Below are 25,999 nucleotides of genomic sequence, written 5' to 3' on the forward strand. Positions count from 1 at the left end.
AGAGAAGAAGGGAGAGGGAGAGAGATCAAAACATCACTGATGAGAGAGAATCATTGATCGTCTGCCTCCTGCACTGTCGTCCCTACTGGGGACCAAGGCTGCAACTCCGGTTCTGCCTGAAAGGTTCAGAGTGGGCTGGGGTTGTCCACCTATGATATGAGGCCATAATGTATCAAAAGAGACTTTATTCTTGATCACCTGGGTACAGGTGGGCTGAGGCTGAGAAAGGCATCTGCAAAGAGAGCAGGGAAAGAGGTTTTTATTAATTTTTGCAGGCTGAAAGCAGCTCTGCTGACCTAAGGGTTCGGCCGGTCCTTGGTTTCTCCCATGCCAAGTGTCTCCTGGTTTATCTGAGCTGTGCTGTGCTCAAGGCTGCAAGCTTTCTGCAAGATCTCTGCTAAGCACAACACGTTTGTCTCTGCCCCAGTTTATTCTCTTTCACCCTTTCAGTGCCCTGCCTGGGAGCTCCACGGAGACCTGCTGGCTCTTTAGGTCGAGACTCAAACCACTGAGCCACACGGGCAGCAACATGGGATTTGACCCGTAGGTCAGATTTGAAGGCTTTGGGGGGGGGGGGGAGGGGGGTCTAATGCTCACTAGGTGTGTATCTTTGGACCTCTGTGGGTCTCAGGTTTCATGTCAATTTATTTTAAAGATATTTTTATTGATTTCAGAGAAGGGAGAGGGAGAGAGATACGGTAGAAACATCACCAATGAGAGAGAATCATTGACCAGCTGCCTCCTGCACGTGTCAATTTCTTAAGACGGTGAGGCGGTTCATAAGAGATAAGGCGCCACAAAACATCCTGCAAACCAAGGCAGAACGACATCAATGTGGGCCGAAATTGCCGTCCCGCGATCCCCACCCGCTCTGCCCGGCCGCGCGGCTGCTCGGAGGGCGAGCCGCTCGGCGGAGTGTGCGCGCGCAGCCTCCGCACGCCGCCGCCGGGGGCGGGCCTGTTGCCGTGGCGACCGTTGCGCGGCTCCGCGCCGCGGGCAGCAGTTCCTTCCTCATCGCGACAGCCGGCGGGCCCAGGAGTCCCGGCCATGGCTTCGGGGAGGGGCGCGTCCTTGTCCATGTCCATGTCCGTGACGGACGGGACGCTGGACACTGACAAGATCTCTGGGAAGCCCGAGAACACCTACATCCTGCGGCCCGTGTTCCAGCAAAGGCGGGTACAGGCCGCGCCGCGGCGGGGCGGCCCGGGGCCTGCGGGGCCGGGCAGCTGGGCGCGCTGGGAGCCGGGAAGGATCCGGGGAGAGGGGGCGGGGTTGGCGGGGCTGGAGAGGGAGGAGCTGGGGGCTGTTGTTCTTGGCTTCAGCTGCAGGGGGCAGCAGAGGACCCGGCCTGCGGTTGCAGTGTTAGAGCTCTGCAGCACAGTGGGCGTGGTTGATAGAGGAAGGTGACCAGATCGTCTAGGTGTTGGCGGGACAGTCCTGATTTCCTAACAATTTTTCCCGCGTCCCGCGGCGTTTTAAAAAAGTCCCGATTTTTGGAAAGAATCTTTCCAATGTTTCCAATCTTTCAAAAATCTGGACTTTTTTGTTAATCAGCTTAACAATAACCCACAACCTTCGGACCAACTAAAAATCGGGACTCAGGAAAAATTTGTTAGAAATCCAAATTTTAGAAATTTGTTAGAAATCCAAATCCAAAGTCCAGCCAACACCTGGATGATCTGGTCACCTTACTCTAGAATCTTGGAGCCCCAGGACGTGAACGCAGGAAAAGGAGATGGATGGAAAAGAGGGGAGAGCAGGAAACAAGCGGCTCGCGTCGAATGTCATTCAGCCGAATTTTGAAGTCTACCGTGTGCATACGCGTGCCAGAATAGCTTACTTCTCTGCAGGGCAGGGGACCTGAATGTGTGTGTGTGGAGGAGGCCCAAGGCATACAGTCTGGTGCAGAGGACAGTCTGCTATTCTGCTAGGCCTGTAGGACACATCCTAACTTTATTTTCACAGGGTGGGGAAAAAAATTAAAGTGAAAGATTTCCCAAGCTCTTTCTCTGTTGCTTAAAATCAGAGTGCTGAATCAAATGCTTGGCAAACATTGGGAGCCAGGAACTTTGGTTATAATATGATAAACGGTGGGTAGAATGGATATTAAAAAAAAAAAAGATGTTTAGTTGTTTTTGTGAAGTATTCTAAAGGCATAGAATGACATTTACCAGGGTTTCTGCTGTAAAACAGTGCAGAACAGGATTCACAAAAAATATATCTAAGAATAATCCTATGAAATTATTTCTGACTTGTTTGAAGACTTTCAACATTTACTGAGAATGGAAAAGGCTTAGGAGATGAGCCAGATAGAGTACGTTTGTTAATAGGGAGACCACATTTTGAACAGATCAAATCCTGTAAATTTGTCAATGATTCCAAAGTTCATCTGCGAGAGTAAGCAGGCAGAAGACCAAAGAAAATACTGTTAAAATGTAATAGGGGTCATTAGTACTACCAATTATTAAGCCACATAACAAAACATCCTAGTGACTTGGCACATGAGAGACAAATCAGCCATAGACGATCAAGCCCAGAAAAGGAACTTAGTGTTATAATATTCTGGAGGCCCGGTACCATGCACCTGTGGGATTCTTTGGCCTGGCCTGTGGGGATTGGGCATCCCCCGAGTGGTCCCAGATTGCATGTCCCAGATTGAGAGAGGGCGCAGGCCAGGCTGAGGGACACTACTGGTGCATGATGGGGCGGTGGAGGGATAGAGGGAGGACTCCAGGACATATCCAGTTCCAATTGGCCAGACCCCAGCAGCAAGTTAAACTACTAGTCAGAGTGTCTGCCCCCCGGTGGTCAGTGTGTGTCATAGCGGCTGGTTGAACAGTCGAATGGACTGTCAGGCACTTAGCATAATAGGGTTGTATTATATAGAATGATAAATACAAATAAAATGCTAATGGCATTGTTAGGGTGGTGGAATTAGGGAAGATTTTTTTTTTTCCTTTTGTCTCCCTTTCTTCAATAATCCATTTCTTTAAAAAAATTATTGTCTACTGTGTGCTGGGTGCTGCTCTCCCCTCATGGAACTTATAGTCTATCTAGGTAAAAGGACAAAAATAAGATAAATAAATGAACCACATAGGGTATCAGATAGTAATAAATACCAGGAAGGGAGGTATAAATTGATATAGTAAAAGGGTGGTTTGAAGTTTTAGGGTAACTAGGAAAAATGACTTTCAAAAAAATATTTTTTTTATTGGTTTCAGAGAGGAAGGGGGAGATAGAAACATCAATGATGAGAGAGAATCCTTGATCAGTTGCTTCCTACATGCCCCCCGCTGGGGATCAAGCTCACAACCAGGACATGTCCCCTGACCAGGAATTGACCCTTGACCTCCTGGTTCATAGGTCAACGTTCAACCACTGAGCCATGCCAGCTGGGCAGAAAAGTGACTTTTGAGTAAAGACTTGAAAGAAGTGAGGGAGTTAGCTATGCATAAAAGGAGGAATTAAAGTCCAGGCAGTACAGTAGCTCCGAAGTTTGCATGCCCGGTGTGGCTAAAGAACACGGTGAAGGCCAGTGGAGAGAACTAGGAGGAAAGGAGTAGGAAACAAGGTCAGAGAGTTTGGAAGGGTAGATCTTATGGGACCTTGCAAGTCACAATTAGGATATCACTTTTTCTCCGATGTCGGAACTATGTGGGGTGTTTGGCATGGAGGAGTGCCATGGTTTGGCACATAGTTTAACAGGACCAGTCCAATTGCTATGTTGAGAACAGGATTGGGGGACAAAGGCAGGCACAGAGAGACTTGTTAGGAGGTCCTTGTAGTCCAGGCAAGAAGTAATGGCAGCTTGGAGCAAGGCGGTGGCAGTCATTTGGTGAGAATGAATTTTAGGTTATTTTGAAGGTAGAACTGATAAGATTTGCCTATTAATGGGATATGGGCTGTGAGAGAAAAAGGCAACAAGACTGACACCAAATGCTGTGGCTTCAGCAACTGGAAGAATGGAGGTGACGGCAGCAGGACCTGGTTTTGGGGGAAGGAGACCGTTGGAAGCTCAGTGTTGGATGTTTAAAGTTGAGTTGCTCCTGCATATCCAGATGGAATATGCAGGAGCAACTCAACTTTACCTAACCGTTTGTGTGTTGTTATGGAAGATGTGGTCTGGAGTTCAGGGGAGAGATACGACTTATTTTCTTTATTTGTTTTTGTTACTTCTATAATAAACAATATAGAAAAGGATGAAATGGTTCCAGTGACGGAGAGCTAGAGGAAGCTGAGCCGGGAAGGGAAGTAGGGTTTGGAGTGACCAATGGGATGTCTGACTGTCTCCCTCAGGTTCAGACCCTCTGTGGTTAAAGAATGCATCCATGCGGTGCTCAAGGAGGAGCTGGCGACCGCCGAGTACTCTCCGGAGGAAACACCTTCGCTCACAAAGCGCCTGTCAGAAACGATTAAAGATAAGTTAAAAAGTAAGAATGGTCGTCATTAGAAATGACATGTTCCCTTAAAACATTCAGTTTTATCCCTTTGTCTCCTTCCCCATCTTTAAACAAGGGACATAAGCTATGGATTCTATTAAAGACACATTTTTCTTTAATTTAAATTTTCTCCTCAACTATATGGTAGCTTTTACTCATGTGGTTTTTAAAGGTGATGGGAAAGAGTAAAGATGTGAAATAAGACATTGTATGGAATCACTATTCAGTAAATCCAAATATGCAGAAAATATAGGGTCCTTTCCCCAATACTAGTAATTCTTGGTTGATTGTCCCACCAAGATATCGATTCCTCAGCCTACTCAACCCTCTACTGCTGTCAAACTACATGTGCAGAGCAAATCTTTTGCTTTACCTAACCGTTTGTGTGTTGTTGATTTTTTTTTTAATGTTTCTTTCTTATTAATAATGTTATACCGTCTGACCCTGGCAAGTGTTGGTCAGTGGTTGAGAGTTGACCTATGAACTAGGAGGTCATATTTTGTTTCTGGGTCAGGGCACATGGCCAGTTTGTGATCCCCCAGTGTGGGATGTGCAGGAGGCAGCCTATCAATGATTCTCTCTCATCATTGATGTTTCTATCTCCTCTCTCTCCTTTTTCCTTTTTCTCTGAAACCAGTAAAAATGTATTTTATTTATTTATTTTTCAATAAAAATATATTAAAAAAAATAAAAAAATGTTTATACCATCTGGAAAGCCCTCTCTAGCTATCCTTTTTATTTTTTATTATTATTATTTTTTGAATATCACTTTTTTAAAGAAGAAATACCTTTGTAATAAGTATACATTTTCATTATAATTAACTTGGACAATACAGTAGTCTGCCCTTATTTGTGGGGATATGTTCTAAGATCCTCTGTGGATGCTTGAAATCAATGATAGTCCCGAACCTATACCATGTTTTTTCCTGTACATATATACTTGTGATAAAGTTTAACTTATAAATTAGGCACTATAAGATTAACAACAATAACATAAAAGAAAATGGTTATATTAGTTAAAAAGGGAAAACTTTGTTCTGTATATTTTGTTATCTTTTACAGAATAATAAAAGAAGGACATGGAAAAAAACAGAATGTTTATAACAATATATTATAATGAAAGTTATGTGAATAGAAAGTTATGTGGTATCTTTCTCCCAAAAAAATCTTTCTGTGGTGCACTCACCTTTTCATTTAAAGGAAGCACTTTACGGCTTCTCTTTGGCATATCTGAATTGCAGCATCACTACTCTTGTGCTTTGGGGCCATTATTTAAGTAAAATATGTTACTTGAACACAAGCACTGCAATACCTATACAGTGGATCTGATAACTGAGACGGCTGCTAAGTGACTAAAGGATGGGTGTTGAGTACAGTATATAGACAAAGGAATGATTCCAGGCCTGGGTGGGACAGAATGGGTCAGTGTGTGATTTCATCGTGCTATTCAGTCCACAATTTCAAACTTATAAGTGATGTATTTCTGGAATTTTCCATTTGATATTTTCTACTGCGATTGACAAGGAAATTGAAATGGAGGGAAGAAAAACTGCAGATAAGCGGGGACTACTGTATAGACAATTTTTTTTAAGTATATAAATTTTAATTACCTAAAGGTAAATACTATTTAATATTTTGGTGTCTTAATTTTTTAATGTCTTCATTTTTTAGAAATGAAAAAATATAGAAAACTATAAAGAAAATATTCTATGTATTTTCATCACCCACATTAATTGTTAGTATGTTAGCATTTTCTTTAAATTTTAATGAAAATTCATTGTTAAAATTATTGTTAAAAATACATGCTCCTTTGCCTGGTTGGAGAGAAAGAAACATCAATGGGTTGCCTCCTGTACACTCCTCAACCTGGGATTGAACCTGCAACTTTTTTGATACATGGGACCATGCTCCAACCAACTGAGGTACCTCACCAGAGCCTATGTGCAGTGTTTTTTTTAAAAATAACTTGGGCTCTATCTTCTGAGATTTTATTAAATATCTTTAATTATGGTTCATGCCCCACATGGAAGGGTACCTGTTGTGTCCAGATTGCTACCCTAATCCTATATAACAAAAGGCTAATATGCAAATTGACTGAACTGCTATCATGCATACTGACCACCAGGGGACAGATGCTTCCCCCTGCTGATCAGTGCCCTCCCACAGTGGGAGCACCACTCAGCCAGAAGCTGGGCTCACTGCAGCAGTGGTGGTGGGAGCTCTCTCGCCTCTGCAGAGCGCTAAGGACGTCTGACTGATGGCTTAGGCCCGCTCCCCAGTTGGACACCCCCCCACGAGGGCTCCCGGATTGCGAGAGGGTGCATGCTGGGCTGAGAGGGACCTCTCCACCTCCAGTGCACGATTTTCATGCACTGGGCCTCTAGTTTACTATATAATCCTGAAGCTTTTTTTTTTTTTTTTTTTTTTTTTAAATATTTTATTGATTTTTTTTACAGAGAGAAAGGGAGAGGGATAGAGAGCTAGAAACGTCGATGAGAGAGAAACATCGACCAGCTGCCTCTTGTACACCCCCTACTGGGGATGTGCCCGCAACTCAAGTACATTCCCTTAACCGGAATCGAACCTGGGACCTTTCAGTCCGCAGACCAACGCTCTACCACTGAGCCAAACCGGTTTTGGCAATCCTGAAGCTTTTATTTTCATTAAAGAGAGCTCTGTTTCAACTTTGCCCATTTCACATTTTTGTTGTTGTTACTGTTGTTACTCTTTCCACTATTTCCTGGTCAGAAAGCAGGGAAGATAAACATATCCATTTAGTTTTCTTCTCTCCAGATTTGTTGTTAGTGAGAATTTTCAGGATTTTGCTTGTATAAGGTTACATACATACTAAGCTTATAGATAGGATTTGTTCCTGACTCCCAAGCTAATCGTCATACTCAGTGTTTGTAGACTGAATGATTATGTTATTTTCCAGGCAAATTTGCTCTCATTAAGTAATTTTACCATATATTTGCTTACAGATAACATCTTTTTTTTTCTTTTTTTTTTTTTTCTCCTTTCTAGCCATGGGATTTGATCGGTATAAAATGGTGGTGCAAGTAGTTATTGGAGAACAAAGAGGTGAAGGAGTATTGTGAGTAATTGGTTTTTCTTTCTTTTTTTTAAAAAAATATTTTAATTTCTATTATAGAGGAAGAGAGAGATAGAAACATCAATGATGAGAAGGAATCATTGATTGGCTGCCTCCTGCACCTTGGGCCGAGCCCACAACCCAGGCATGTGCCCTTGACTGGAATTGAACCTGGGATCCTTCAGTCCACAGGCCAATGCTCTATCCACTGAGCCAAAACAGCTAGGGCATTGTTTTTCCTTCTTGATTTTATTCTTATGTGTTTCTTATGAGGTATTCATCCTCTTTACGATTCAGTATGATTGTGTTTTGCAAGTGGGAGTAAAGGACAATATAACAAATGCAACTGTGAACCCAAGAGATCCTGGTTCTGAACAGTGAGGTTGACAGTTGGTGAGCTCCATTGGGTAATTCACTTTTCATAGTATCTGAGACTGATAAGTGTTTTAGGATTTATGTATATAGTAGAGGCCCGGTAGGATGCACAGGTGGGTTCCAGCCAGCCCACCCCAATATGGACCTATTGGGGCTGGCCGGCCAGGGGTGGGGGAAGGGCTGCGGGAGGTTGGCCCGCCCCCATCGGGCCAGTTGGCCGGCTTCAGTGAGCGTCATAGCAACTGGTTGTTTCTATTGTTCTGGCCACTTAGCTTATATATATATAGATGTTCCCAAAGAAAGTATGGGACTATGTATATTTGTTTCTTCCATATTTCTTATTTCTCAATTTTTGGTCCTACCATTATCCAAAATAAATTTCTTTAAAATTGTCTGAGACCTTCTTATTAGCAAATCTAAAAGTTCTTTCTTAGCTCTTGTGTTTGCCTGGGCTTTTGTTTCTTAAAATTCACTCTGGTTTTTTTGGCCTTGATATCACTTGTATAACTTGTTTCTCTCCTTTTTTTCTGATTATTCTCTTTTCTTCACTGGGTCCTCTTTATTCCCTCTATCCCCAGCTACCAGCTTTCTTCAAGGCTCAGTTCTTATTCTTCTGCTCTTCAATATGCTTTCTCAATGAGCTCATTCATTCTCATGACCTCAAACTGTCATTCCTGTATTGGTGATTTCAAATATGTATTTCTTGTCTTTTCCTATGCATAAGAGTTAAACTCTTGTTTCCATTTGTAAACAGTGCCCAATATAGTATCCTATATAACAAAAGGGTAATACTGTATACAAATTGATCCTAATGGCCGAACAACTGGGAACGACTGGTCACTATGATGTGCACTGACCACCAGGGGGCAGATGGTCAACGCAAGAGGGAGCTCCATTCAGCCACATGGGCTGATGGCTGTGAGCGCAGCGATGGTGGCAAGAGCCTCTCCCTCCTCAGCAGCACTAAGGATGTCCAACTGTGGCTTAGGCCCGCTCCCCTTAAGTTGGACATCTCCTGAGGGCTCGAGGGCTGCCAGAGGGATGTCTGACTGCCAGCTTAGGCCTGATTCCCCGGAGAATGGGGAATTAATTAGGTGGCAAGTGGACATCCCCTGAGGGGTCCCGGACTATGAAAGGGCGCAGGCTGAATCCCCTCCAAACCCCCCCAGTGCAGGAATTTTTGTGCACTGGGCCTCTAGTTTTGTAAGACAATGCTAAAATATATGTTGAATGAATTTAAAAATACACTTGTAAATAATATCACTGAGCATATTCACTATAGAATGTTAAATTTGAAAGGCACTACAGATACTTTCTAGTGTCTAGTTCCCCTATTTTATGATGATACTTATGAGATTCAGCATGACTTGCTCGCAATTATAGATATGCCTGCTGTCAGGGTCACTAATAGAATTCAAACTTCTGATCCTAGCACAGCACTCTTCATCATGGTGTTCTCTACCATTTGTTCAAAAGGCTGCAGTAGATTTTCTGACCACAGAGAGGCTCAGAAATACTTTCCTATTCTGTCACCCCAGATTTAACATGTTAACGAGTTCCTAATTTCTTTCCCTTCCTCTCCTTAAATCAGCCTGTCACTTTAACTTCTCTGTCTCTCACAGTATTACCAAGGTCCTACTGACTCAAGGTCTACTTTTATCTTATGTAGCCAGTACTCTCTCCCATTGCACTCACTGTAATCTGGATGCCAGAAATACTTAGCAGCAGCCCCTTATCAGCACTCCTGGACTTTGATCTCCCTCCTCCACAATTCATTTTGCGTACCAGACCAATCTCCCAGGAGTACACCTTACTTTCTCTCCACAGGCTCTATACAGAGTTTATTTCAAATCTTGTCAGGTATAAATTCCTTTAAATTGACTTGGTAAAATGTGATCAGGCCAAACTCTAAAGCATGACATACAAGGCCTTCCTGCCCCCTTGCCGGAGTTCTAAAAATGTTATTGTCTAAAATTTAAAACATGTGCAAGTGTAGGGACTGAGGAACTCCCATGGATCTATTACTTGGCTTGAAAGGTTAACACATACCTATGTTGTTTCATTTATATATCTACTGCCCCCTCTAGCTTATTTTGAAGCAAATCCCAGTTGTCATACCATTTCATCTGTAAACACAGCAGTATATATGTCTAAACTATAAGGACCCTTTTAATACAATAAAATATCACATCTAAGTATTGTTAGTCCTTAATATTATAAAATATCCAATTAGCATTCAGATATCCCCAGTTGTTTCATATATATATATATGTGTGTGTGTGTGTGTGTGTGTGTGTGTGCGTGTGTGTGTGTATTTATATACTAAAGGCCTGGCACACAAAATTTGTGCATGGGCACAGACCCTTGTCCTGGCCTGCAACCAGGGCTATTTCCCCTGGCTGCTGGAAGCCGGCACCGGCCCCCTCTATCACCTGGCCCTGGTTCTCCAATCGCCCAAATTGGAGCCTGCCGGCCAGGAGGGGGAGGGGGGAGTGGGTGGGCAGGGGGAGGGGAAGGGACCAAGAGGTTGGCCAGCAGGCTCTGATCTGGTGATCAAGTCTGCGATCTGGCTATCAAGTCCTGCAGAGCTGGGGCAGCTCCTGTGTTGAGCATCTGCCCCCTGGTGGTCAGTGCACATCATAGCTATCAGTCTTTCTGCTGTTCGGTTGATTTGCATATTACCCTTTTATTATGTAGGATTTTACAGTTGGTTCAAATTAGAATCCAGGCAAAGTCCACACATTATATTTGGTTGATTATCTCTTAAATTTCTCTTAATACATAACTTCTCTCCTTCTTTTTGCTCTTGCTGTCTTTTTTTTAATCTTACTGTTTATTTGTTTAAGAAATTGTGTTTGTCTTGTAGAGTATCCTATCTATATTCTGTCATTTTCTTTTTTTTTCTTTCAGGTTTTTATTTTTTTTATTTTTTATTTTTTTATTTTAATTTTTTTTTTTTTTTTTACATATTTTATTGATTTTTCCCCCCTCCCTCCCTCCCACACATCCCCTCCCTATATTCTGTCATTTTCTGATTGTGTTATTTTCTGGTATTATTTACTATGTCTTATATCTCCTCTTTTCTTGTAAATAAGTAGTTAGATATAGTCTTAATCAGTTGGAGATTTGAGTTTTGGGCAAGAATATTACATAGGTATTTAGTATGCATCCTATTGCATCTCATCAGGAGGCAGAAAATGTCTGGTTGTCTGTTTTTTGTTAAGATTGATCATGGAGTTCAGATACTGTCAGATCCATCTATTGTAAAGTTCCCTATCAGCTTCACCATTAATAGTTTTAGCAGCTATCCTAGATTCATCAGAGGTTACAAAATAGTGACCTTCTAATTCTACCATTGTTCTTTACTTATTTGCTGGAATTCTATTAAGAATGACTTTTCTTTCAACCGTTTCATTACAATGAGGTATAGCTTGTACAGGAAAGGGAGGATAATTTTATTTTATTTTTATTTATTTATTTTTTTAAAATAAATTTTATTGATTTTCCACAGAGATGAATGGAGAGAGTTAGAGAACTAGAAACGTCGATGAGAGAGAAACATCAACCAGCTGCCTCCCGCACACCAGGGATGTGCCCGCAACCAATGTACATGCCCTTGACCGGAATTGGACCTGGGACCCTTCAGTCTGCAGATCGATGCTCCATCCACTGAGCCAAACCACTTTCAGTGGGAAGATACTTTTAATAATATTCAGAATAATGAATTGGTTCCCTAGCATCTTCCAGAGCTTAACAATGAGTTCTCTCTCTCTCTTTTTTTAAATCTATGAACCCATGGTTTTAAATATATTTTATGTGTTTAAATCCATTGTGGTTATCCTTATTGATCTCTAAATTGTCCCATCTTTTGCAGTTAGTAGTTTCTTCAAGTTAACTCTGGATTCTTTTTATTCCTTTTTAAATAAAACAGAAGGCATCTCTCTCTTCTCAAAACATACTACACCAGGTAATAGACCAAGCATGGAGTGGTACCTCGCCAGTGTCAAGGACATGGGCTCTCCTGTATTGTTGCTAAGCTGTATTCTCCTTTACATGGTAGAAGATGGCTCAGTAATGCATTAACATTCCTTATTGAAAGAATAGAAGGAAATGTACGTGCCCTTCCATTTGCAGCACTTTAAAGATATAATTACGCTGTCTTCCAGTGTCCCTTGTTTCTGTTGAGAAGTCAGCTGTAAGTCTTACTGTTCCTTTGTCTTTTTTCTTTCTAGCCACATTAGAATGTTTTCCTCATTGCTTTTTTTTTTTTTTTTTTAAACTCTGCTGTATATGATTTTCTTCTTATTCATTCAGTGTGGGGTTCTCAGAGCCCATGGAATCGGTGGGCCATTGAATCTTGTTTGTATAAGCTTGGGTAAATTCTCAGTGTGTGGACAGAGCGGACTCCATCTTGAGGTGAATCCACCTGCTTAGTTTCTGAGTGAATGATTCCGGACCTTTGACTTCTCTTCCCCTTCTCCTGGGTGGACTCTGGAATGTGTCCAGAGGTTTCTAGCTAGTCACAGAGCTGCCATTACTTCTTCCTCTGCACAAGAAGCTCCAGAAGTTGCCTGTCTCTTAGTTCACTCCAGCACCAGGGTCTGCTGGTGTCTGGCTTCTTTGTCTTTTGGAACATGTAGGTCTGTCTCTGAGTGGAGATGAAAGATGGGGGTCTTAAGGGGAAAGATGAAGTTTTGACTGTTTTGCAGCCAGTCAAGACAAGTGTTTCCTGTAAATTCTCTATTAAACCTGTTAACACATAAACTGAACTTTTCTGTCTCGTTATTTGGTCTCTGCCCCTTTGGGGCCATTTTGCCTATACGGTCTTTTTATGGAACAGTTAGACGTTATCTTTTTAAAAGTAAACCTTTTTTTTTTTTTTTTTTAAATAAACTTCTTATTTAGGATTGTTTCAGATTTGTAGAAATGCTGGAGAAATATCGGGTCTAGTAATAATTAATGTCGTTTTAAAACATTGGTTTAAAATCTTGCTTGGCGTTGACTTGTATTGACATAACCTTCAAACACGTGGTATCTACAGAACGTGTGAAGTGCAATTAACAAGTTTTGCTTGAAAAAGTTTGTGTTTGGTTTGGTTTTTGTTGCAAAACTAGGGCTAAGAAGATGGCGGATGAAGAGCATATTCGGCACTGCATGCTTTACGAGTTCCAATTAGGAAGAAAAGCAAGTGAGGCTGCAAAAAACATCTGTAGTGCTCTTGGTCAAGATGCAGATAGCGCCAGAAAATGCCAGCGTTGGTTTGAGAAATTTCGCGAGGGAAATTTTTCGTTAGATGACAAGAGTGGTCGAGGCCGTGTGTCCAATTTTGATCAAGAAGCTCTTCAAGCTCTTTTGGTGCAAAATCCTCAAATTACCCAACAAGAGCTTGCGACAACTTTAAATTGTTCACAAAAAAACAATTTCCAATCAATTGCGTGCACTTGGCAAAGTCCAAAAGTTTGGAAAATGGGTTCCTCATGAGTTGACCGACAACAACCGTAATCAAAGAGTCACAATTTGCAGTTCTCTCCTCTCTCGTCAAAACCATTTGCCGTTTTTAGAGCAAATTGTTACCGGAGATGAAGAATGGGTGCTGTATGTTAATTTGAAAAGGCGGCCTCAGTGGTTGGACAAAAATGAGGCTCCGCAGCCCACGCCAAAACCTGACTTGCATGCGAAAAAAGTGATGTTGTGTGTTTTTAAAGGAATTTTAAAGGAATTCTTCATTACGAACTTTTACCATCTAACCAAACCATTACAAGTGCAGTGTATAGTGCCCAATTGGAAAGGTTAGCCCAAGCTTTAAGAGAAAAAGAACCCGCGCTGATTAATCGGAAGGGCGTCATTCTTCACCACGATAACGCACGACCGCATACTGCAAGAATCACTGCTGAAAAACTGCGCCAGTTGGAATGGGAAGTTCTCCCTCAACCTGCATATTCTCCTGATATTGCCCCTTCCGATTACCATTTGTTTCGTTCTTTGCAAAACTTTCTTCTTGGAAAAAATTTAATAATGAAGAATGCCTCAAAAATGCATTGACCGAATTTTTTGCATCAAAATCACAAGAATTTTACAACAGAGGGATTAAAATGCTTCCTGAGCGTTGGGCACAAGTAGTAGAAAACAATGGCAACTATATTGTTGATTAAATTTTGTTGTATTGTTCAAATAAATTCGATTTAAAAAAGTATTAGAAAACGACATTATTACTAGACCTAATAGTACAGATACTCCACAGCTAGTTTCCTCTATCATTAACATCCTATATTTTTATAGTAGGATGTTAATGATACATTTGTCACAACTAATGAACCAATATTGATGCATTATTATTAACTAGAGTTCATACTTAATTCACATTTCTTTAGTTTTTACCTAGTCCTTTTTCTGTTCTAGAATCTTCTCTAGGATATCACATTTCATGTCTCTTTAGGCTCCTCTTGGCTGTGACAATTACTCAGACTCTCCTTGGTTTTGATGACCTTGACAGTTTTGAGAACTCCTGGTTGTGTATTATGTAGAAATTCCCTCAACTGGGATTTGCCTGCTCATGATTAGTCTGCTTATAATAGGTTCTTGGGAGAAAGATCAGAGGTAAAGTGCTTTTCTCATCATAACATATCATATCAGGGTACATATTATCAACATGATTTATTCCCATTAATATGCTCATGTGCCTCAGGTAATGTTTGTTAGGTTTTCCCCTGTAAAATTACTCTTTCTTCCCCTTTCACACTATACAGAATCACCATGTGAAGCCCACACTTAGGAGCAGGGAGTTATCCTCTACCTCCTTGAGAGCAGAATAGCTCATAAATAAATTATTTGGAAATTTCAGCATAGGTTTGTCTCTTTTTCTTTTATTCCTTTATTCAGTCATTTACTTATTTCAGTATGTACTCGTGGATTTTTATATTGTGGATTACAATTCAGCATTACTTAATTTTGTTACTGAAAGTGTTCCAGCTTTGGCCATTTGAGCTCTTGCAGTTGACTCCTGTGTCCCTTTGGCATACTCTACCATTGTGATTTTTTGGAGCACTTCCTTCCTTACTTGCACTGTGTGCTACTATATATTTATTCATTCCCTCTCCAGCCTAGAATCAGCCACTTCTCCAAGGAGCCCTGGTCCATTTTATTGGAGAACGGCATTAGAAACTAAAATCTGGGTGCCGGGTGTGGCCATTATCTTTTAAACTAGTGCTTCTGTTCTACTAGTGCTTGTGTTCTATTTGCTCTGCTTGTCTTCTTCCCCCCCCCCCCCCCCCTAAATTGTTTTTATTGATTTCAGAGAGAAGAAGGGAAATGGAGAGAAGGATGGAAACATCAATGATGAGAGAGAATCATTGATTGGCTGCCTCCGACATACCCCCTACTGGGGATCCAGCCTGCAACCTGGGCATGTGTCCTAACTAGGAATTGAACTGGCGACCTCCTGGTTCGCGGGTTCAACCACTGAGCAACACCACCTGGACTCTGCTCTCCCTTTCAGACTCCAATTACATGTATTTAGATTTGTTACTATATTCCACATCTCTTGTGCTCTTGACTAAATTTTTGTTTTTGCTCTCTGTGCTTCAGTTTGGATATTTTTCTTTTAAAAAAAAATAATTAAAAAAAGTAAATTTCAGAAAGGAAGGGAGAAGGAGATAGAAACATCAATGATGAGAGAGAATCATTGATCAGCAGCTTCCTGCACCTCCTTCCCTCTCCCCATCCCTCGGGGATCGAGTCCGCAACCCCGGGCATATGCCCTTAACTGGAATGAAAACCGATACCCTTTGTTCCACAGGCTAACACTCTATCCACTGAACCAAACCAGCTAGGGCTGGATATTTTTCTTTCTTTTTTTAAAAAAATATATATTTTATTGATTTTTTTACAGAGAGGTAGGGTGAGGGATAGAGAGTTAGAAACATCGATGAGAGAGAGACATCTATCAGCTGCCTCCTGCACACCTCCTACTGGGAATGTGCTCGCCACCAAGGTACATGCCCTTGACCAGGACCCTTCAGTCCAAAGGCCAATATGCTCTATCCACTGAGCCAAACCGGTTAGGGCAAGGCTGGATATTTTTCTATTGACCTGTCTTTCAGTTGACTAATCTTCTTTTCTGTTGTATCTATTCAAGCCACCTACTGAATTCTTAATTTCAGTTATTATATTTTTCAGCCCCAGAATTTCCATTTAAATATTTCATACATTCTAGTTTTTGGTGAAATTCTTTATCTTTAACCTATGTTCTCTATCCTTCTTCTCTCCTCCCTTTTTACATTTTAGTCATATAAGTTATGTTAGTCATTTTCTGCTAACTCTAATACCTAGATCAGGTGTGAATCTGTTTCCATTGATTTTTTTTTTTCTTGATAATTGTTCATGGCTCTGTCCTTTGGCATGCTAGTTTGAATCCTGGGCATTGTGTTAAAAAACAGCTTGTAGAATCTCTAGTCAGGCGTCTTCAAACTACGGCCCGCGGGCCACATGTGGCCCACAGAGGAGTCTGATCCGGCCCGCCAGGTTTTTTGGGCAGTGAGCGCAGCCGAGGTGTTACAGTAGGAATTAGTAGTTCATATAGTCCGGCCCTCCAGCTCTCTGAGGGACCGTGATCTGGCCCCCACTTTAAAAAGTTTGAGGACGCCTGCATAATACTGTTTTCTTTTAAAGAGGGTTTACATTTCCTTTTTGATTCAGGTAGAGTATGGCCTGCTTACCTTAATCCAGTCAGGTACTGAGCTGAGTTGAGATTTTGTTGTAGTTTTGATAAAGCTTTCTCTATCTTTGGTTCCGCCTCCTCCTCTCCTCTCCCCCACCCCTCCTCCACTACTTAATTTAAATTTTTTTTTACTTCCCTGCCTCTGGCCAGACCCAATTTCATTTTGCACTGGGTCCTGCAAACTGTGTAAATGGCCTCATCATTGACATTCATTGTGATCGTCAAGCAACCTCAACAGGACAAGGGTGTCACGGCTGTTACATCTTCTGCTACTATTGCTGTCCTGCTGTTATTACCACTGTCTTCTCTGTGACTTGCACTGGAGTAAGCCCTTAGCAATGTCATCCTATTCAGTCCTTGCAACCATTATTCAGGGCAGGGCTTGTCCATTGGGTGGTTCTCTAACTTTTTCGGGTTTGTTTTCTCATCTGTGAAACTTGTACAATAACGCCCCTTCACAAGGATATTGTGAGAATTAAGCACCCTTCTTTCTTGCATGTAGCTCTCCAGGTTTCTCAACCAAGAGCCCCACTCCAGCAAGGACTGACTTTTAGTCCTTGTTTTCTCAGCACAAAACTACTCTTCGTTTTAGAGCCTTTCCCCTTGATGCATTGGCTTCCTATTGCTGCTGAACAAATGACAAACCTGGTGTCTTAAAACAGTACATATATTATTTTACAGTTCTGGAGAACATAAATCAAAATGGGTTCCGCTGAGCTAAAATAAAAGGGTTGGCATGGCTGTATTCCCTCTGGAGGCTCCAGCAGAGAATCCATTCCCTTGCCTATTCCAGCGTATAGAGGCTGCCTGCATTCCTTACCTCACAAACCTCTCCTCCCTCTGCAAAACCAGCAGCATACCATCTTCAAATATCTCTCTGGCTCTGACCCACCTGCCTCCCTCTTTCTCTTATAAGGACCTGTGATTACACTGAGCACACCTGGGTAATCCATGTTACTGTCCCCATCCAAGATCCTTAGCTTAATCATATACGTGTAAACCCTTTTTGCCATGTACTGTAACATATCCCTAGGTTCTGGGAGTTAGGTCATAGATATATTTTAGTGAGAGGATATTATTGTTCCCAGCACTCTTAGTTTTTTAAGTTATACTTACACAGTTTCAGAATTTAGCAAATGTGAGGGGGAACCTACCCTGTAATGTTAAAGCTGAGTTCTCTCTCTCCTTTTTTACAGGGATCTTGGTCCTTCAAGTCTCCAGTTTTATCTCTCTGGCCCTGCAATTTTATCTCTCTAGTCCAGCTGGTTTATTTTCCCTCTCTAGTCCAGATGGTTTATTTTTCCCGTACCTGGACAAAACCCATACCTCAGCCTCTAGCTGTGTGCCCAGAGTTAGCAAACACCCCGGGGAGAACTCCAGTGCAGAATATCCGTTTACCTCTTGGCGGTTCACCTCTGTGGAATTTTGGCTCCCCCAGTCCTGTTTGCTTCAGCAACTCCGATTTATTTTATCCAGTTTTCCTGATTGATCTGGGAGGGCGTACTGAGTTGCTAGAAACTGTTCCATCATATTATTTCTAAACCCTATTGACACAACTTTACGTATATAAATATAGACAGCATTCTTTTTTCTATAGTTCGGGGGTTTTGGTATGACCCAGATATTTCAGATTTTTGTTGTTGTTATTAATCCTCATCCGAGGATATTTTCTCCATTGGTCTTTAGAGAGAGTGGAAGGGAAGGGGAGAGGCAGAGAGACACTGATGTGAGAGAGACACATCGATTGGTTGATTGGTCACCTCCAGCTGCCAGCAACCTTATCTGTGAGTCAGGCCCTTGAGTTTACCTGGCATACTCCGCTGTACAAATAGGTTTTTCTGTTTGGAAGCACTGATCTAAAAGGATGTATCAAGGAAAATGTTTGCTGCTGGCAGATCCATGTTTCAGGTCCTGTTATGTTGTTGGTAATTCTCCAATCTTTCACTTTTTAGCATGGCTGCCCGCTGTTTCTGGGATGCTGACACTGACAACTACACTCAAGATGTTTTTATGAATGTAAGTCTGTTTGGGAACCTTTCCTTTCTTTCAAAGGACATGGGGGCATTCCAGAGGAAATTACTTACCATTTATTGAGATGTGAGCACACTTTAGTTTTAGACATTTGTCTCAGACTTCTCTGGATGGGATGTCTTTACTGTCCTTTCTTTTGTGTGTGTTACTAAACATAAAGCAGAAACCTAGTGTGCTGCTTAAAGGCAAGGAGACTTATATGTGTGCAGATGACATAACTCTTCACAAGCTTGAATTTGCATATTGTTTAGTGCTAATAGTCAAATAGCACTTTGCTAAGCTGCAAAGAAGTTTGGATGTCAGGGATTCCATGAGCAAAGGTGATTTTTTTCTTTCATTAATCAAAAACAGTTACTTTATCTTAAAGCTATTTCTCAAAACTAGCCAAAAATAAAGAGGAATTTTTCAAAAGAGTTTTCATTTAAACATTGGGAAGTTATTGGCAGGAATGCTTTATAAATTTTAATGTTTAGTACTTGCTTCCTCTGTCCAAATGCTCCCAGGTTGTGAAATAGTAGGGTCAGAATTAAGTACAGTAGCGTAGAACAGAAACTGGGTTGAGTGAATTAGGAGAGAGGTTCCATTTCCAGCTCTGTAACTTCTAATTGAATGACTTTAGGTAAGTCATTGGACTTTTATCTGATTGTATCAGTAACATTAGGAAACTATTCTAGATTTTCCCAAGGGCTGGCTGTGGCTTGCCTAAAAATTATTTAAGGAACTTGTTTAACATACAGATGCTAGGGGCTTTCTCAACTATATTCTAATCACATAAGCTTGGGGTTGGATCAGTGAATATGAATTTTAAAAATTTCCCACGTTTTCCTGGCCAGGTAGCTCAGTTGGTTCGATCTCTGGTTGAGGCGCATTCAGGAAGCAATGGATCATTGTTTCTTTCTTACATTGCGTGTCCCTCTCTCTCTCTCTCTCTCTCTGTGTCTCTGTGTCTCTCTGTCTCTCTGTCTCTCTCTCTCTCTCTCTCTCTCTCTCTCTTTCTCAACTTAATAAGCATGGCCTCAGGTGAGGATTAAAAAAATCTTTAAAATCAATAAAGGTTCTCACATGGTTATGCTTACTGCCAGATTTGGAAGCTGCTTAAGTAGTAGTAGATCTTAAGGTAACTTTTAGCTCTAAAACTCTATGATCCTACCAAAGTTTCATATGCTCAACTACCATAGGGATCAAGGGCTGAACAATGGGAAGTATTATGTAAATCTTTAATTATCAGCTCTCTGGGGGAAGATTTCAAGTTAAGGTGATGATTTTTCCTGCTTTTTGGAGTTAAACATTTATATTTCCCCAAGTTGCTATTCAATGTAATTCATTCATCCAAAAGGTTATTCTGAACTTCTATTATGTGCCAATCTCTGTACTGGAGGTGCTAGGAATAAAAGGGTGAATAAGACAGGCATGGTTATTGCCTATAGAGAGCTTATAAACAGTGGGGGCCAGACAATATTCAAATTAACAAATATGTAGTATAAAACTTTAGTTATCAATATTCCCAGGATCAGATTTTAGAACACAGGGTTGGAGGGTGCGGTGTCTAAAAATCATTTTAAAATATATTTTATTGATTTTTTACAGAGAAGAAGAGAGAGGGATAGAGAGTTAGAAATATTGATGAGAGAGAATCATCGATCAGCTGCCTCTTGCACCCTCCCTCCTCCCAACTGGGGATGTGCCCGCAACCAAGGTACATGACCTTGACCTGAATTGAACCTGGGACCTTTCAGTCCGCAGGCCGACGCTCTATCCATTGAGCCAAACTGGTTTCAGCTAAAAATCATTTTTGAGAGCCTGGTTTAGGTTGCTGAGTTAGTGTACTGTGTGTACCTTTAGTTCAGTTGGTTGAGTGTTTAGGTATCATTTTCAGAGTTTAAAGTACTTTATTGTTTGGGAGAAGATCCCTGGAAGCACCAGTAGAGGATGAGGAAGTGAGAGGAGAGAAAAGCATATGCTTCTGAGTGGGTAATTGCCCCGCAGCGTGGATAGCCTGGCTCAGTCCTGCCGGAGAACTTGGCGACACTGTAGAGCAGCCAGTCAAACAGAGCCACAGACCAGGGCCATGAACCTGTGGCACAGGTCCTCGACAAGATAAGTATATAAACTGAGTGTAATGGTTTGGAAACTCTTGTAAGAATTTGACGATTTTATGTTCATTATATCTAATAATAAAATTTTTAGGCTGTATTTGTGTATTTCTTTTTTCATTTTGTTTTGCTAGTTATTTTCATTATATTTTACAAAAGTATCAGTGCATAAGGGATTGAAAATTAGAACAAGAACAAAAACAGGTCCCTCACCTCAGATAGCACTCAGCTCACAGTCAGCCTACATAGGGAGCCCGAGAACTTGGCTAACCAAAGAATTTGGCTTTTGGTTAATAATCAGGTTCTTGAGCAGATTTTTTTCTCATCACTGCCAGGCTGGAGGTGAGGATGGTAGGCCAGGAGTTGCTGAGACAGGTGGAGTTCCTATAAAAAATACCTAAAAAGTGTCTTTAAAAGTTTAACTGGGATCTGAAAAGCATTTTAGGATTCTGAGCAAAAAGATGGAAAAATGAATTTTCTAAATTAAGAACAAACATCTAGAGGCCATTTACCTTTATCCAGAATTTGACACAGAGTTGTTATTTTTATTATGTATGATACTATAATAGTTATTTGAGATGGGTAATATATTTACTCCAAGAAATTATAAGTTTTATATATTATTTCTTTGATAAGTCAGAAAAAAATGGGAATACTTATTTTATGAATGTGTATTACATAAAGTTCATTCTTTTTAATTTTATTTCTGCATTCAGAAAATCTTTACTCATCCTAACATTCTGAATTTGTGTGTGTTTTCTGTTTGTTCTGTAGGACAGTTTATTCTGTGTTGCAGCAGCATTCGGCTGTTTCTACTATTGAAAATTTGAAAGCTGGGAAAAGGTATGACTATGAAGAAATATGAACTTTTTTATATTGTTAAATATTTTGACAAAATAAAAATAACTTGGCAGTTTGGCAACTGAGTCTGTTTGTTGTTTTTTTAAAAATATGTTTTATTGATTTTTTACAGAGAGGAAGAGAGGGATAGAGAGTTAGAAACATCGATAAGAGAGAATCATCGATCAGCTGCCTCCTGCACCCTCCCCACTGGGGATGTGTTGCAACCAAGGTACATGCCCTTGACCAGAATCGAACCTGGGACCCTTCAGTCCGCAGGCTGACGCTCTATCCACTGAGCCAAACCAGTTTCGGCGTCTGTTGAGTTTTAGGACTTAGTTAATGTTTTGATTTTGTTGTGTTCTAACTCCATTTGTAAAGTAGAGAAAAACGTAGGGGAAAATCCATAATTAAATTGTTCTACATAACTATTAATATTTGGTACATTTTCTTTTTAAAATATATTTTATTAATTTTTTTACAGAGAGGAAGGGAGAGGGATAGAGAGTCAGAAACATTGATGAGAAACATCGACCAGTTGCCTCCTGCACACCCCTCACCGGGGATGTGCCTGCAATCAAAGTACATGCCCTTGATGGGAATCGAACCTGGGACCCTTCAGTCCGTAGGCCGACGCTCTGTCCACTGAGCCAAACCGGTTCTGGCATGGTATATTTTCTACTAGTGTTTTTTTTTTTTTTTTTTTTTTTTTTTAAATTTGGTGTTTATTAAAAAAAAATCATAGTTTTGTAACCGGATTTTTCACTACTCAAGTCACATGTAATTTTTGTCATTTTATTTGCATTCTGATTTTCTTTTTTTTTTTTTTAATAAGTTTTTATTGTTCATATTATTACAAATGTTCCTCCCCCCCCCCACCACCACCATTGCTCTCCTCCACCTCCACCTCCACCAGGTTCCCACCCTTTCCCCACTCCCCATTGTCCTCATCCATAGGTGCACAGTTTACGTTCAGTCTCTTCTCACATCCCTCTCTCCCCTTTTCCCCAAGAATCGTCAGTTCACTCCCCTTCCATACCTCTGATTCTATTATATTCAACAGTTAATATTGTTCATCAGATTTTTTTTTAATTTCCTTGGTTTTTAGATTCACTTGTTGATTTATGTATTTGCTGTTCATAATTTTTATCTTTATTTACTTTCTCTTCTAAAAGAACCCCCTTTAGCAATTCATATAATTCTGGTTTGGTGTTGAACTCCTTTAGCTTTTTTTTTTATTGGTGAAGCTCATTATCTGACCTTTGATTCTGAGTGATAGCTTTGCTGGATAGATTATCTTTGGCTGTAGGTTCTTACTATTCATCACCTTGAATATTTCTTGCCATTCCCGTCTGGCCTGCATGGTTTCTGTTGAGAAGTCAGCTGACAATCGTATAGGTGCTCCTTTATAGGTAACTACCTGCTTTGCTCTTGCTGCTTTTAATATTTTCTCTTTGTCTTTTGCTCTTGGAATTTTAATTATGATTTGTCTTGGTGTGGTCCTCTTTGGATTCCTTTTGTTTGGAGTTCTGTGCGCTTCCTGGACTTGTAAGTCTAATTCTTTCACCAGGTGGGGGAAGTTTTCTGTCACTATTTCTTTCAGTATGTTTTCGATATCTTGCTCTCTCTCATCTTCTGGGACCCCCATAATTCTGATGTTGATTTGCTTGAAGTTGTCCCAGAGGTTTCTTACATTATCTTCAATTTTCTGGATTCTCTTGCCTTCTAGCTTCTGTGGAGGAGTGTCTTCTGGCTCTTTATGTTCCAAATCTTTGACTTTATTCTTGCGATCTTCCATTCTGTTTTTAGGACTCTGTATAATATTTTTTATTTCAGACAATGTATTCTTTATTTCTTGTTGATCCCTTATCATTTCTTGTTGATCCCTTATCATTTCTTGTTGATTCCTTATTAATTCTAGTTGATCTCTTTTCATATCCTCATAGGTCTTATCGATCTTTTCTAGGAAATTCTTGAAAAATCTTATAAGCGTAGATTTGAACTCTATATTCAGTCGCTTTTTGTCCTCCATTTCTTTCATTTGTGATCTATTTCGTTGTCGCATTTCTCAGCTACAGATGGGGCGGGGTTTCAGGATGGAGCCTATAGCCTTGGCTTCCGTCAGCCCCGCCCTATGCGGGTCCTTCAGTACTCGCCGCAAAGCGCCTCTGAGAGAAAGGTGCCCTCGATTTTCGCCTGCTGCCAAACAGTCTCTGCTCTCCCCCAATGAGCCCGGTATTGGGGTTCAGTTCAGTTGGAAGTGGGGTTGGAGGTGGCGTTCAGAGCAGTCTGGAGCCCGTCTCCTTCCCCCCAGGGCAATCCCGCGGCACAGCCGACTGTCACTTCTCTGCGCGCAGTGTGCACACCACCGGGACCTCCTTTCACTGCTTCCCCGGGGCTCTGCCTTACAGCCCAGCTCCCTCTGGATGAGCCTGGGTCCCCGGGGTCTGGCCTAGAACTGGGGTTCAGAGCAGTCGGAGTTTTATCTCCTTCCTGCTAGGGAACGCCAGCCAGGCACTCGGCCTCCCTCCTCTCCGGCTCCGTCCTCTCTGCGCGTGCCGCATGTCTCCATACCTTGGGCTCTTACAGCTCCTCCGCTCTTCCTTCTAGTTTTCTCCTTGCTTCTTGTTGTAGAATTTCCAGTCAGTCGACTTTCCTGTAGTTCTGGGTAATGTCCATTTTATATTTTAGTTGTATTTTATTGAAATTGTTGTGTGCGCTGCGGCTAGGTGTTTACCTGGGCGCAGCCATCTTGGATTCTTGCATTCTGATTTTCATAAGCGAAATTTAATAGTTGCATTTATTCCATTAGGTTATACCATTGGTTATTTTTGCCATGTCCTTACTGAAGGACTGATTATTTCTACTTTTTTACTATTATAAATAACTCTGAGGTGAATTTACTTACGAAGTTTTTTCCCTACATTTTGATTTTTTTAAAAATCTCTCACTCTGTTTTTTCTCAGCTCTTTCCACCCTACAGCTTACACAGCTCATTAGCTTAAACATGCATTTGTTTTCTCCAGGATTTTTCCAGTGTCAGAGACTTTCTGACAGGGTCTGCGAGTTTCCAAGCTGTGTATGAAATTAGCCCTCACTTAAAATTCTCCAAAATTATGTTGGTTACTATTCCAACTTCCGTTATCTTTGTAGTGATCTTCTCCTTAGAGTCCCTAGTGTCTTCTCCAGCGAGCTGTCCTTATTTGGACCATTGTAGTCTGTGAGTTCACAAGGAGAAAATTCTGAGAGTGAGAGAGACAGAACAGTTAGCCTGTTAATAGTGTGGACCAGCTGACAAAAGGCTGTTCATATTCATGTCTGTTGGAACTTCAGATGAATTTCCAGGTGATTACTTATGCAATTACTCAAAGAATTAACCTTCCAACTTCTTGTTTGTGCATGAACTTTGTGGACTGTTGCCCACCAGTCCAAAGGAGCAGACACTTCTTTGTGGGCTCTGCGCCTATTCCAGAGCTGGCACTACTTTACCTTTGCTCACCCCCTTTTGCCTGTAGCTATTGCACTCTTTCAAGCAGCTTAAATCTTTCTCCCACGCCTCCACCCCCCAGTTGGTGAATAAAAAACAACTGCAACCTGGCCCATGTGGTTCGGTGGTTGAGTGTCTTACTCATGTACCAGGAGGTCATAGTTCGATTTCCAGTCAGGGCACATGCCCAGGGTTTCGGCCTTGATCCCCAGTAGTGGGGCGTGCAGGAGGCAGCTGATCAGTGTTTCTCTCTCATCACTGATGTTTCTCTCTCTCTCTCTCTCTCTCTCTCTCTCTCTCTCTCTCTCTCTCTCTCTCTCTCTCTCTCTCTCTCTCCCCTCCTCTCTCTGGAATCAATAAAAAACATTTAAAAACAAAAAACAAAAATGATTGCAAACTCCATGATGACAGAAACGTATACTGCTGGTGGTTTGATTTCATGCCCCAAGACTGGTCTTCTTTTTGGCTAAATAAAACCTTTTTCAAAAAACAAGAACAGTCAAAACTGGTTTGGCTCAATGGATAGAGTGTCGGCTTGGGGACTGAAGGGTCCCGGGTTCAATTCCGGTCAAGGGCATGAACGTTGGTTGCGGGCATATCCCCAGTAGGGGGTGTGCAAGAGGCAGCTGATGGATGACTCTCTCTCATCGATGTTTCTAACTATCTCTCTCCCTTCCTCTCTGTAAAAAATCAATAAAATATATTGAAAACAAAAAAAGAACAACAATTCATTTAAGTCCTTGTTTAACAGAGCCTTGTTCAAATAACTGTTTGAAACGCCAAAGAGAAAGGGCCGCAATTTAAACCCCTTTTCTCCCTGGAGGCTTCTCAGCAGATGTGGAAGTTTACTCACCTCTTTCTTCTGAGCCACTTTTAAGCATGTAGACAAAAATAAAAAAGAATAAGCTGTAATAAAAAGTTGTTTTA

The 25,999-nt window shown here is 41.3% G+C and overlaps 1 protein-coding gene and 1 long non-coding RNA gene across 3 annotated transcripts; both read left to right on the forward strand.

Annotated features, from left to right (window-relative positions):
• Positions 1–939: 939 nt before the first annotated feature.
• Positions 940–21,667, forward strand: DYNLT2B (dynein light chain Tctex-type 2B). Of its 2 annotated transcripts, XM_036444005.2 has the most exons (5): positions 991–1,172; positions 4,297–4,430; positions 7,464–7,533; positions 18,574–18,637; positions 21,520–21,667. In XM_036444005.2, exons 1-5 carry the CDS (start codon positions 1,048–1,050, stop codon positions 21,565–21,567), a joined length of 441 nt encoding a protein of 146 aa, XP_036299898.1. In that variant the 5' UTR covers positions 991–1,047; the 3' UTR covers positions 21,568–21,667. The 2 variants fall into 2 exon arrangements, with proteins under 2 accessions (XP_036299899.1, XP_036299898.1); XM_036444006.2 differs by lacking the exon at positions 18,574–18,637 and having other exon boundaries at positions 940–1,172.
• Positions 21,668–25,398: 3,731 nt separating this feature from the next.
• On the forward strand, positions 25,399–25,945 carry LOC123652771. The gene is made up of 2 exons (XR_006742266.1): positions 25,399–25,570; positions 25,792–25,945. It is a non-coding gene; the product is annotated as an uncharacterized LOC123652771 (long non-coding RNA).
• The last annotated feature ends 54 nt before the right edge of the window (positions 25,946–25,999 follow it).

This window comes from Pipistrellus kuhlii, unplaced genomic scaffold (genome assembly GCF_014108245.1).
Source record: "Pipistrellus kuhlii isolate mPipKuh1 unplaced genomic scaffold, mPipKuh1.p scaffold_m20_p_2, whole genome shotgun sequence".
Taxonomy (NCBI): Eukaryota; Metazoa; Chordata; class Mammalia; order Chiroptera; family Vespertilionidae; genus Pipistrellus; species Pipistrellus kuhlii.

What these genes read in the sequence shown, in the direction of transcription:
- DYNLT2B (XM_036444005.2), top strand. Translation starts at nt 1,048, where the DNA reads ATGGCTTCGGGGAGGGGCGCGTCCTTGTCCATGTCCATGTCCGTGACG. An exon ending in CGGCCCGTGTTCCAGCAAAG is followed by an intron (nt 1,173 to 4,296) that starts GCGGGTACAGGC and finishes TGTCTCCCTCAG; the next exon opens with GTTCAGACCCTCTGTGGTTA. An exon ending in CTCAAGATGTTTTTATGAAT is followed by an intron (nt 18,638 to 21,519) that starts GTAAGTCTGTTT and finishes TTTGTTCTGTAG; the next exon opens with GACAGTTTATTCTGTGTTGC.